At 35.3% G+C, this 14610-nt stretch overlaps 1 protein-coding gene across 1 annotated transcript in view; it reads left to right on the forward strand.

The window, feature by feature from the left end:
* Positions 1 to 3852, forward strand: part of LOC136035361 (uncharacterized) — a 64198-nt gene extending 60346 nt beyond the window's left edge. The window contains exon 6 of the mRNA XM_065717111.1: positions 3518 to 3852. Coding sequence (XP_065573183.1) covers positions 3518 to 3772 — 255 coding nt within the window. The 3' untranslated portion in view covers positions 3773 to 3852. The remainder of the gene's footprint in view (positions 1 to 3517) is intronic.
* Positions 3853 to 14610: the final 10758 nt, after the last annotated feature.

Below are 14610 nucleotides of genomic sequence, written 5' to 3' on the forward strand. Positions count from 1 at the left end.
TAAGGTTATTGGGTTCAAATTCTACATAATCTGTTTTTTTTACACATATTAGGCTCTGGACACATCCAGGGTATTTAGATTTATAACGAGTCTGAACAAAATTATAGAAAAAATTCTACTACTTATCATTTTCGGTTTCAGATAGTTAAATTAGGAACGAGGCCCTGATTTATTATTATTGTTATTTCTTATAGACATGTCTGACCGTAATGGCCCGGCTGTGAACAATCAAATCGTATTTACTGCAATTAAATAAGTTCTGAGTAAATGCAGTCTGAAATTACCAGGTTATATTGAAAATGATAGCAAGTAGTGTATTTCTAACAAAATAAATCAGAAAGAAGACATCTAGCTATTCCAAAGATGTCACCAATCGATGTGCAGAAATGGTGACACTTGAAACTATGAGAGATGTAGTTCAAAATCTGTTTATATACAGAGTGTGTTTTAATTTTGAACAATGGGAAAGATATTCCAACTCTTATTATAAAGTCAAAGAGAAAATTGCAATTTTCACCAAGTTTAGGAGAGAAATATGAACTCAAATTCTCCTGCCCGTGCCCCTGCAGTAGAAGGTTTATGTCGTTACCTATTTTCAGAGCCACAGGGAACAGCGCAACATTCTGGGTGTGATATTGTTTTCTTCGTCTATATTCGAAATATCTGACGAGTCACAAGACAAGCGAAGTTTTTATAACTCATAACAAAGGTTTATTATCATTGTCGTCAGTTAATGAAAATGTAAGAGATAATTTATTTTTAAGGGTATTTTCTATTTTTCCAATGTAAAAAAAAAACTACGAAATTACCTAGTAAAAGTTGTTTTTAAAAATTTAATGGGGGCTACAAAGATCTAGTGGGGATGAATACCTCTCCCCTCAGTGATGCCATATCTATTTTCTATAAGGCACGTCTAAAACCAGAATTTTATTATTAAGGTGTAAGGAAGTCTCAGAAGTGAACAATTTTTTCAGTTTTTTCTTAGCTTTTATGTGTACTATTGATCACTGCAGTATACTTAAAATGATCTTTGTAAGAATTTCGATTCAGACTTGTTTTTAGTATTTACATAGAACTATTACAGTAAAAAGAAGCTAAGTTAGGGTGATGTTTTTGCCTAATAAATATACCTTAGCTGTATCTTATCAAACTGATATTTTGCCAATAAATAATTTAATAGTTTGTGGAAATGTAGCCTTTGATTATTCTAATATATAGTCAGTTATAAATAATAATAAATTAAATATGTAAATAAATTACTTCACGTGAACATTTTTTTTCAATTAAGTAGTGAACGCAGTTTACAGGAAAAGTTATACTGCCATTTAGTTTCTGTGCTGCAACATTTCTGTAAATATCTTTGTTTCCTTTGAGGTGGACTAATAATTTTATTCGTGTTAAATTTTTAAACGGGGACCCGACGAATCGTATTGACACCACAGCTTTGAAACGCACAGCAATTATAAAAATCGTTCACCAGTGGCATAGTTTGTATTGATTACTACTACTAAAAACTAATTGCAGCATCAACTTGAGCACGCTCCTCCTCAACCCAATTCATTAGAAGCTTCTCTTGTTCCTCTTTCATGTTGTTCCAATTTGCTTTAAACCGTTTCTTGCAAACAGTAGGATGTACGAAAAAATATTGTTCAATCCCGCTTTCTAGGGATATAACGGAAGAAGGGTTAATATGACTAGGCCACGTTCTGCGGATGGAGAATGACAGATTGCCGAAGATTGTCCTTTTCGATCAACCTTCTAGGGCTAAACGGAAGGCAGGTCCTCCTCGTCAGGGGTAGAAGGGTGTCATAAATAAAGATTTAAAGGAAACGGGAACTTCCCGGGATGGTGCAAAGAGGGAGGCTTTTAATAGATTAAAGTGGAGGAGCGTGCGCAGCTATGATGGCCTCAGGTGGCTTGGTGTTGCGGTGAGTTATTAGTAGTAGCAGTAGTAGTTTTGAGAGTAATCTCCGTTCGGGGAAGACCTGCTTTTCGTTTGGTTCCCTGTTAAATGCCAAAAAGCAAAATCATTGGTAAAATGGCATCCATCATGCATACCACGTGGTCTGGCCATCCATATTAACCTTTGTTTCATTATAATCCTAGAAAGTGAAATTTAACCACATTTTTATACAGCTTACTGTTTGATATCAAACATATCTAAAACTATTCTTAGACAAATATTTTGGAAAACATTTAATAAATCTTCTTCAGCCTTTTCCAAGCCCCCACGTGTTTCTAAGCACCCAAGTCATGGTCGTGGGTTCCGATGAGGTAACGAAGAAGTGATCGGATCTTCATGAAACATCATATTTAGAAGGACCTCGTAACTCAGATCTCTTATTTTAAACCTCAATCGGTTCCAGCGTAATTGGGGGGGCAGTTGGGGGGACCAGAAATCTTAGAAAATACTTAAAGCGGTGAGATCAGGATGAAACTGGATGGGAAGAATAAAAACTTGTCTAAGATACGTGACTGACATAACCGGACCGGATCTTCTCTCTTTGGTGGAGTTGGGGTGGGGGGTAATATCTTACGAATAGGTGATCAGATCTTAATGAAATTTGATATTTAGAAGGAATTCATGTCTCAGAGCTCTTGTTTCAAATCCCGACCAAATCTTTTGACATTGGGGGGAGTTGGAGGGGGAAACCTTGGAAAACACTTGGAGTGGAGGAATCGGGATGAAGCTTAGTGGATAGAATAAGCAATTGTCCATGATACGTGATTGACGGAACCGTACTGGATTCACTCTCTTTGGGAGAGTTGGGGGGAGGGGTTCAGTGATTTGGCGAGTTTGGTGCTTCTGGAGGTGCTAGGACGATGGAAATTGGTAGGCGTGTCAAGGAGCTGCACAAATTGACTTGATAAAGTCGTTTTCCCTGATTCGATCATCTAGGGGGCTAAAGGGAGAGGAAAAATTAGAAAAAATTAGGTATTGATAACTTACGAGTGGATGATTGGATCTTAATGAATTTTGATATTTAGAAGGACATCGTGACTCAGAGCTCTTATTTTAAATCCTGACCGGCATTAAGCCTCTTATTTTCCAATTTAAATCAATGTATTGATTCATAGAATTTTTTTAGAGCTCATACCATGTGATCTCTTGGCTCTTAGCTCTTCTTGCTTCGTCACAAGTGCCATATGAGCTCTTAGCTCTTGTTTATTACGGTTTCGAGTATAGAGAACGTTCATAAGCTTGCATTATAATGGACTTGGCCAGATTAACTTCTAAAAATCTGATATTATTCTATTGCACAAATCTTATCAATGGTCTTAATCCTTATTGTTAGGGAATATCTCTGTATTTCCATAAAGCTACAAATCAAATTGACCACGACGTTAAAACCTAGGCAAATGTAAAGTAGACTTTGTCAGAATAGCTTCTGAAAGGCTCAGATAAATGTTACTGAACGATTTTAATCCACTTTCGAATTTAATCGAAATTCAGTTTTTTTCGTTTAATATAATTTGTTTTATACTCGACCACTTAAAGTTCGTCACTCAATTTTAGGGATGCTCGTTCTGCAAGAAGAATGGGGAACAAACACATTTTTACCAAAGTCATGTGCTGAAAGAAGATGGTAAGGTTGTGTGCCCCATCTTACGTCGCCACGTGTGCCCCTTTTGCAGTGCTACGGGCGATAACGCGCATACAAATAAATATTGTCCAACCCTGAAAAGGCTTGAAATGCATAATAACACAGTAAGTATTTCAGAGGTGAAGAAGCAGTATCGAAACGCTAGTGGCAAAAAGAGGTGTCATTAAAACTTATCTTGTTATTCAATTGTGTGTGCTGATTTTACATTATATTATTGTGACGAATAAATTTTGGTTTTAATTGTTTATGAACGTGCTCTTTCAGAAGAAAATAGTACTCCTTGTCGTCTTGGATATTCTGCTGCTGTTTACTTGGTATCAAAAGATTGATCTACTGAGTAATCATCTACTCCTGTTGGTTGCAAATGCACCTTTTCAAAATTGATTCGACGAGGGTAAATATGATAGTTATCCCTGAGTTACTCGGAATAACAGCGGGGCTCCAGAAACCCATATTTTCCTAAGGAAAATCGAAACCCAACGAACTGTAAAAAAGGTGAAAGGAAGTTAGCTCCGAATATGTTTTTAAATATAACAGGTTTTACGAGTTAAGCCGGAAAATATTAGGTTGAAATAGATTCAATTTCATAGAAATATACTTTAATTGTAAAGATAAATTTTTAAACTTTTAAAACTTTGGCTGTTCTTTGCCTCTAGTCTTGGTTGTGGGATAGTTATAGCTACAATACCATATAGAAAATTTGTTGTTGTTGACATGTGAAGGATCTCCGCTCGTCTTTGGTGTGAAAGACATATTTTTTTTTTAGTGACCTTTGTCCTCTAACCATTCAGTTCTTGTAAGAAGTATTCATCTCAGTTTCGAGTCTCAGCGAAACAAATATTATTTGTCGAGTGAACACCACTTCCAAACTTTTGGAATGACGAGATTTTGTTAATGCAGCTCTTTAAGCTGTGACCCTGCAGCAGGCATTTAGAGCCTTGAAGGAGTTTTAAGCTTGAAGAGTTTGTATTTTTTGCCCATATAGACGTGATCTTTAGCTGATTGTTGAATGAGACTTAATGAGCACATAGTTGTAAACATAATTTTGTTCCATTATTTAGCATTTCAGACGGATTGACCTTTGGCAGATGGAAGGCCTATCGGCCTTACTTCGATCAAAATTTCATCTGTTTGTTTTTCGGAACGTCTCATTCTACTAAATAAAAGACTTATTGAGCCAGAATTTGGCTTTTAATTTCAGTGCCTCCAAGGGGGAGCTTAAGAAGCTTATAGAAAGATGCATACTATAATTTTTTTTTTTAAAGATTTGCCCGGGTAAAACGATATTCAACCTTTCGCAAGGGTTCCGTCGACAGTTGGATACACAGCTTTTCAATTTTTGTAAATCCTTCTTTTAATGATGGAATTTACTTCATCCATTTTTTGGTAGTTCCATCCTCTTGACTGAGAGGGTTATTACAATGCTCGGGGCGTTACATCTAGGGATCGGAAAGAGGGTTGGAAGGCAATTAATGCATTTCTCGGCCTTCTTCTTGTATACTTACGAGTCTTACTGATGCCAAGGGTTTTTAACTGACCTTAGGTGCTCATTTCACCTTCCACTTGGAACTTATAATTTCAATTCAGACAACAAAAATAACGAACTTTCTTTTTGTCATCACAAGACGACAGAACTTCGACATCATGTCAACATTTTTTTTAATCAAACGCACGCCATGTCGATAGAGAATCGAAGAACTTTTTGTTTCCACATGTTGCGGATTTTGGAAATTCGATAATGATTCTGCAACGTTTATTTTGGGATTTTACGGAAAACCTTTAATCCGTATGCGTCAAAATATTTCAAAACATGTAGGAAACCCTGGGCTCTCACGGATGCGATTTCACGAGAAAATATCCGTTTTTCGTGAACCACCAAATTTCCTGTGGTTTTTTTTTGCTGCAAGTTTATGCATCTCAACGGTTTAACCACTGAGTTGAAGTATTTCAACCAAGTTGTTGAAAATTGCATCCGTTATTCTAATTTGAAAGCTTTTTAGAACCACAAATTGCAAGTAACAGAGAAACCACTTATGCATATGAGAAGTTTTCCATGAATATTTGACAAAAAATGTGAGGGTCATGTCCTTATAGTTCAAGATTTTTCAGGAACATTTCCAGAAATATGCAAGATTAAGATTATATTTTTATTTAGCATTTTTTATGTATTTGCTGTTTAAATATCTCAATAATATATTTACGAAATAAATATATCTCATGATATTTTTTTTTGATAATTTCAGCAGCTGCAGTGAATCATCTCTGTGTTAGCATTTTTGTGACTTTCCTGCATCTGTGAGCTGTTTTGCTTTAAAAAAAAATCGTATCAATGGGAACTATAAATAAGAGCTAAGAGCTCATATGGCACTTGTGACGAGGCGAGAAGAGCTAAGAGCCAAGAGATCATATGGTATGAGCTCTAACAAAATTCTATGAATCAATAGATTGATTTAAAAAGGAAAATACGAGGCTTAATGCCGGTCAGGATTTAAAATAAGAGCTCTGAGTCACAATGTCCTTCTAAATATCAAAATTCATTAAGATCTGATCACCCACTCGTAAGTTATAAATACCTAATTTTTTCTAATTTTTCCTCTCTCTTTAGCCCCCCAGATGGTCGAATCTGGGAAAACGACTTTATCAAGTCAAATTGTGCAGCTCCCTGAAACGCCTACCAATTTTCATCGTCCTAGCACGTCCAGAAGCTCCAAATTCGCCAAATCACTAAACCCCTCCCCCCAACTCCCCCAAAGAGAGCGAATCCAGTACGATTCTGTCAATCACGTATCAAGGACATTTGTTTATTCTATCCACCAAGCTTCATCCCGATTCCTCCACTCCAAAGTGTTTTTCCAAGATTCCCCCCTCCAACTCCCCCCAATGTCAAAAGATCTGGTCGGAATTCAAAATTAGAACTTTAAAGCACAAGATCCTTCTAAATATCAAATTTCATTAAGATCTGGTCACCCTTTCGTAAGTTACAAATACCTCAATTTTCAAAATTACTCCCCCCCCCCCCCCCAATTCCACCAAAGAGAGCAAATCCGGTCCAGTTATGTCAGTTACATATCTTAGACACGTTTTTATTCTTCCCATCCAGTTTCATCCTGATCTCACCGCTTTAAGTATTTTTTAAGATTTCCGGTTCCCCAACTGCCCCCCCCCCCCCAATTACGCTTGATCCAGTTAAGATTTAAAATAAGGGATCTGAGTTACAAGGTCCTTCTAAATATGAAGTTTCATGAAGATCCGATCACTCCTTCGTACGTTAAAAATGCGTCATTTTTTCTTATTTTTCAGAATTAACCCACCCCCCTCAATAGAGTGGATCCGTTCCAATTATGTAAATCACGTATGTAAGACTTCTGCTTATTTTTCCAACCAAGTTTCATCCCGATCCCTCCAATCTAAGCGTTTTCTATGATTTTAGGTTCCCCCACCCAAAACTTCCCCCAATGTCACCAGATCCGGTCAGGATCTAAAATAGGAGCTTTGAGACACACTATTCTTCTAAATATCGAATTTCATTGAGATCCGATCACCCGTTCGTAAATTGAAAATACCTAATTTTTTCTAATTTTTCAGAATTAACCCCTCCCCCAACTACCCCAAAGAGAGTGGATTCGTTCTGGTTATGTCAATCATGTATCTAGGACTTGTGCTTATTTTCCCACCAAGTTTCATCCCGATCCCTCCACTCTTAAGTGCTTTCCAATTTTTAGGTTTCCCCCTCCCAACTCCCCTCCAGTGTCACCAGATCCGGTCGGGTTTGAAATAAGAGCTCTGAGCCACGATATCCTTCTAAATATCAAATTTCATTGAGATCCGATCACCCGTTCGTAAGTTAAAAATACCTCATTTTTTCGAATTTTTCAGAAATACCCCCCCCCCCCAACTACCCCAAAGAGAGCGGATCCGTTCGTTTATACCAATCATGTATCTAAACTTGTATTTATTTTTCCCACCAAGTTTCATCCCGATCCCTCCACTCTTAAGTGCTTTCCAATTTTTAGGTTTCCCCCTCCCAACTCCCCTCCAGTGTCACCAGATCCGGTCGGGATTTAAAATAAGAGCTCTAAGACACGATATCCTTCTAAACATCAAATTTCATTGAGATCCGATCACCCGTTCGTAGGTTAAAAATACCTCATTTTTTCTAATTTTTCAGAATTTACCCCCCCCCCCCCCCACAACTACCCCAAAGAGAGCAGATCCGTTCCGGTTATGTCAATCATGTATCTAGGACTTGTGCTTATTTTTCCCACCAAGTTTCATCCCGATCCCTCCAATCTAAGAGTTTTCCAAGTTTTAGGTTTCCCCCTCCCAACTCCCCCCTCCAATGTCACCAGATCCGGTTGGGATTTATTATAAGAGCTCTGAGACACAATATCCTTCTAACTATCAAATTTCATTGAGATCCGATAACCCGTTCGTAAGTTAAAAATACCTCGTCGGAACCCACGACCATGACTTGGGTGCTTAGAAACACGTGGGCGCTTGGAAAAGGCTGAAGAAGATTTATTAAATGTTTTCCAAAATAATTGTCTAAGAATAGTTTAAGATATGTGTTTGATATCAAACAGTAAGCTGTATAAAAATGTGGTTACATTTCACTTTCTAAAATTATAATGAAACAAAGGTTAATATGGATTTTAACCTAGTGTAATAACCAAGTGTTTTCCAAGATTTTAGGTTTCCCTCCTCCAACTCCTCCCAATGTCATCAGATTCAGTCAGGATTTAAAATAAGAGCTCTGAGACACAATATCATTCCAAACGTCAAATTTCATCAAGATCTTATCACCCGCTCATAAGTTAAAAATACTTCAGTTTTTCCGAATTAACCGGCCCCCCACTCCCTCCCAGATGGTCAAATCGGGAAAATGACTATTTCTAATTTAATCTGGTCCGGTCCCTGATACGCTTGCCAAATTTCATCGTCCTAGCTTACCTGGAAGTGCCTAAAGTAGCAAAACCGAGACAGACCGACAAAATTTGCGATTGCTATATGTCACTTGGTTAATACCAAAGGCCTTTTTTCGCGTCAACCAGCTGGTTTAACCAATGACAGCTTTGGTTTAACCAGCTTGTATGTTTAACGCAAAAACGGAAAAAATTACATATGGTTGAGCTCAAACAAAACTGGTTCGCGAAAACACTTTTTACTTGTCGGTTTGGGCAAAAAATTTCAAACATAAAACATCCGTATAGTGTTAAGAGTGTCATTCTGTTATAATTAAATGATTTAGCACTGGCTTAATTTCCTCCGGATTTGACATATTTCACATTAGTTTGAGGTCAGAGAGAATTGAAAAATGATCTAGCATACTCTCTGGTATATTTGGAGAGAAAGGAAGGGTCTGAATTAGTGGAATCTTGGGTTAAATTGTTCAGGTAATATATTGGAAAATGTTGTATTCATACTGTAAAAGCAAAATTATCTATTAAAAAGTCCTAAATGATAAGACTTTAGCTTTGTTGAGCTACCCTAAACAGAGGATAAAATTCTAGTCTGACTTCTTTTTGTTTTGATTTGGAATTCTACTAGCCTACCAGGCTATAGATTAAATTTCCAGTCAAATTCCAGTTTAGCTAGTTTTTGCTATCTTTGATTGGGGTTATGTTAGGTGAATGAAACTTTCAGTGATTAATCCATAGCTAAAAACATACTCTGAGAAGCTATTGCTAAGCTTATGTGATTACCCTCTTCTGTTTTTAAATCTTGGAATTTTGCATACTGGACTGGTCTGTAACTATTAAAATTTTGGTAAAACAACATCTTACCTTAATTTTCAGTTAGCAGTTTCTGTTTCTCTGGTTTTAGCTCTGAAAATGCAATTCTTGTTATTTGAGTAGAATTTTAAGCCATATCAGTGTTTCGTATTTAAATATAGGGAAATGTATATCCTGAAAGTTTCCAAATCTTGGAAACTTCATAAATTGAAATTGAGCAAAGTTAGGACACTAAAAACGCTTTTTTCTTGTCATTTAAGTAGAAGATTTATTTTGCAAGGGTTTCACTTTTATAACACAAGCATTTCTAAGGGTGTGGACCAAATATTGAGATTTCCAACTGTCATCATCACTAACCAGCAATTCTATGGGATTTAATCCTTATTTCATTAGACAATGTGATTTAAGGTAATTTAAGGCAAACGTTTTTAAGAGAGAGAAAGAGTAGAGTTAGATGCTCCAAAATACTTTCCCATGATATAGTTTAGTCTCTAGACCCATCCCTAAAAGTTTCATTTTCCTAACCTAAACCTTTTTCAAGATAATACAAATTTATCTAAAATAGAATTTTACCAAACAGAAGTTTAACCTAATAATTTGTAATAACATATTGTTCAGGCTAGCCTTTGCAATCCCTACAAATTTTGGCTCTTCACAATAAAGCACTATTACAGGCTTAGCCTAACAAAAGAAAGTAGCAAACTGCTTAATCTTAATAAAAAATAATCCAAAGGACTTTATATTTCTTCAATACAAAATATATATTAATTTTTGTTTTCAGTAGAATACTAGTTAAGTATAAACCAGCAAATGTTGAAGAATTTTTTGAGGGGGGACAGCTGCCTAAAATTAATAAAATATTTCTGATAAGCACAAAAATATAACAAATTAAGCTAAACTAGGAAAATAGTTTTTTTCTCACTGAACAGTTACCATAACACATAATGTGTTGTAAGATTTTTTCAGTACTTGTGCATTATAGCCACCACATTCAAGTTCTATTGAGAAGTTTAGTTTGGCTAATGTTAATGACATAAAATAAAATATGATGAATATATAAAACTTTATCAACAAAATTATGAAAACTACAACAAAGAATCCTGGAATTTGTAAATCAGCATCATATCTAAATATATTGTATCTTACATTGTGATAGATTGTTTTAATGCCCTACTGTACAGGGGTAAATATTTAAATTATGTATCATAGGCAATTATCTGAAGAGTAATCTATTAAAAGTCTCCTGAGCTAACTAGGGAAGTTTTTTCTTTCTTTTTTACTTGCTTTCGCCTGTATCCAGTTCCTGATTGCCATATAAATTCCATATTCATAGTTAAATAACATAAGCCTTTGTATATAGACTATACCTTGTTGCTAATTTTTCTGGGCATAGAATGTTTGATTTGGTAAAGCCCTAGAGAAGGACCTGAAGAGAAAGAAACATAATAAAAAAAAAAATTCATGCTTCATAATTTTTTGAATAATAGCTGGTAACACATTTTATATTCAACTTTGCTCTACTTTACCCCTCAATCCTCCCAATATAAAAATGTATTGCTGAAATTTCCTATTTTCCATTTGTTTTGTCAATCTGTCTCTCTAACTTCATCCCATGTAGCTGTAAATTAAACAAATGTGACAAACAATAACTAGAAAAACAGGTGACAGGAGGTTAAATGCACTGAAAATATGAAATTTGAGCCATATTTCTGCACATTGGGAGGGAGATTGAGATAAAGCATAGCCTAACTTAATGATCTTCTCTTGCTATGTAGGGTAATTGGAAAGTAACTTGTATATCATGCTGTCCTTTTCAGTTTTAGTTGGATAGAAAAAATCCAAAGAAAGTCCCCTTTGAAAAGATAGGAGCCACAAAGTGAGATTGTATTTGTCAAAGCTTGGAGGTTTGTCCCTTCTGTCTGTTTAAACAAAACAGAATCTTAATTGAAGCTTTGTTCATTTCTATCTTAAGGGTGCACAACAATTATGATATAAGGTACTTTTCTTTATTCAATTGTCTTCTTTGTTGTCTAAAAGACTTTTTTTTAATCTAGATGTTTCATAAATTGCTCATTTTTACCAGAAGTTCATTTGACCTACTTTGAAATCCCTGGTCTTAAAATTACATTTGACTTTGTTAAAGCTAGGAGACATAGACCTTGTGTTTGTTTAAAGAAAGTGAATAAACATTAGTAATTTGTATTGCACTAAAGCCCTAGGGCCATCACAATTCCAAACAAAAAAGAAACTTCACTTTAGAATATTCAATATTGTCTAACATAACAGAAACAAAGAAAAAAAATTTCCAAATTTTACTTCTGCACTCTACTGTCAACATGAGACATTGTCCAAAATTTTAAAATCTTGTAAAACATTCATCCCTCATCACATTCACCAGCCATCTCTCATCAAGCCTACACTTCATTTCTCATCTCACTCAATCCTACAAATGCATCAAATAACCCACTCTCTCATTAGTGCTTCCATAGATATGGTCAAAGTAAGAGCCATCTTGCTTACATTTTATTATATCTAGAGGTTTTCTGTAGCTAAGTCAGTACTTAAATATTTCATACACCTTTGTAAACAACCTTAAGATGGTAAAATAGGTTGGATTATCCAAATTTTTAGTTGCCACAATATATTTCAATCATTATTGTAATATAAAGGGCAGCCAATAGTAAAGGACCTGAATAAATATTTTAAGGTAATTAAACAGGTTTATTACTCAAAAACTTGATAAAACTAAAAGGGACTTCTTAATGATTGATTACTTTAAAATATCTACATTATACACAACAATAAACCTTTGCTATAAAGGGAAAGTCAGTAAGGCCCAAAAACTATTCAATACTAATTGTGGTTTGAGACAGTTTGCTAAATGTCTAAATGATTTTAGATAGTAATGAAGATAAAATGTGGGCAAACTCAACACCAATATGCAAGTAAGTAAGTATGGCAGCACTGACACATCAAGGTCTAAACTGGCAGTGCTAATTTCCACTTTGTGACCCTTTGGCCAAGAATTGCAATTAAGGGCTGGGGGCCAGAAATCTTGTGCTTTTGTACACCCTCCCTGCTTACCTTTTGCATATTTCTCCATTTGCCTATTTAGAGCTGGTTTAGATCTGTCTAACATCACTGACCCCCATTTAAAACAAATAAACAGGCAATACTAGGAATCAAACCTGTACCCCATGGACAAAGGATATCTTACTAAGAGTGCTTTCCACTTAGCCAAGAACATTATTACAACCAGAGTAGAACAACTATTAAAAAAAAAATATTGAAAAAAAAACAAGATGGATTTACAGCCATTTTCACTAATCTTCAATACACATTGTATTTTACTTAGACAAGTTATTGTAAGGCAGGTGTCAACAAAGCTCCAGCAGGGATTGCTTTACTTAAGATGCAAACTAGCATGGTGAATACTTAGCTGGTAAAAACCCAATACACTAGCAATGCCAGGAATTAAACCTGTACCCCTTGGACAAAGGATTCCCAAACCAGAGTGCCAACAACTTAGCAAGGAACACAAATGTGACCAGAGAACTATTATTTGAAAAAAGAAATATTGAAAAAAACTCAATTCATGGTTGTTGCTTTTCTCTACTGTCCCATAAACAATATATTTTATTTAGACAAATTAATTTTAAGACAGGTATCAACAAAACTCCATCAGGGATTGTATTTACTTAAGATACAACAAGCAATGTGATTGCATAGCTTTGTGATATTCTAGTCTTAAATAATGATAAAAAAGCAAATTTACATTTGCTATTTGTTTTCCAAACCATTTTAAGCAAAACCATTTGCAACAGCAATATGTCCATGGTTAGATTAGTGTCTATCCAAAATGCTTTACAACAGAAGGGACACATTTCTTGCAAAGCAAATACTCAGCTTTAATGCTATTCTGTGTCATCTCTAAAAAATTAAACTGTATCAGGTGTATTTTGATATAAGATACTTCTAAGACTTTTAGCAAGGGGGCAGGCATTTCTTCACAATTTATACAATGTGTAAAAGAGCACCAGGGGGTGAGATTGAAAAAAAAAACTTTCAGGGATGGGTCTAAAGGCTAAAGTATGTTCTGGGAAGGTCTGCTTACATGGAGTACAAAGAAACTGTTTCACAGCTTTCCTCAATCCACTTTATAAGGTTTTAAAGATATGCAAAGACATTTCCTAAATTTTGAAAAAAAAATATTGATATGGCTTAAAATGCTACTCAAATAAAAGGAATTGCATTTTAAGAGCTAAAGCCAGAGAAAAAGAAACTGATAATTAAAAATTAAGGTAAATCTTGTTTTGTCAAAATTTCAATAGTATAGGTATAGACCTTTTGAGTAAGCAATTATCTAAGACTTAGAAATCAGAAAAGGGTTGACATAGAAGCCTGGCAGTACCTTCCCAGAGTGTTTTTGACCCTGGATTAATTACTGAGTTTCATTCTTGTAACCTATTCCCTTTCCAAGATAATGAAAATTAGCTAAACTAGAATTTTACATATTTTTTGCTTTGGATTCATTACTGGAAGTTCTATTTTCCTGACTTAACCCATTTCTAAGATAGCAAACAGTAGCCAAACTAGAGTTTGACCTGAAAATTTATCCATGGCCCTATAGGGTAAGGCTGAAATGTAAAGAGTTCTGACAAAGATGCAACACATCTTGAAGCATCTAGTAAGAATAGTAATTGGATTAACAATGCTTTATAACCACTAGGGTCTTGCTTCATCAAGGTTTTATCTCTGAAGCCAAATTACCAAGCTAAGGTCAAGTCTAGGGCATCAAAAGGATGAAACAAAGATTTCCAAGTATCTACATAAGTTTTCAAAAGCATATTCAAACTCTTGACTTCCTGTATTAAGGCCTATGTGAATCAAATTGCAGGATATAACCCAACATTTATCCAAATAGCCCTAATACGAAAAACAAAACAAAATTAAACCTTACTTTTGCGTGGCTAGAATTCTATTTGTCAGCTTATAATTCTTATTTTATATAGACTTATTTATAGCCTACGAATTCTTCTTTTCGAAATCTACGCCTGAAAAGATCAACCAACAATTATGAATGGTAGAACCCTACGGTTAAAAACAATGACAGTTCTGGTTAAATTAGAGTTCAACCAGTCAATTGTTTCACGCAAAATCACTTTTCATGACAACCTGGTTTGTCACTGTTTCACGCAAAAACAGCGGTTGAGCTCAACCACACCGAGTGGTTGAGCTCAAACAGTCTCTTTGGTTGACGCGAAAAAAGGCCT

This window comes from Artemia franciscana, chromosome 14, assembly GCF_032884065.1.
Source record: "Artemia franciscana chromosome 14, ASM3288406v1, whole genome shotgun sequence".
Taxonomy (NCBI): Eukaryota; Metazoa; Arthropoda; class Branchiopoda; order Anostraca; family Artemiidae; genus Artemia; species Artemia franciscana.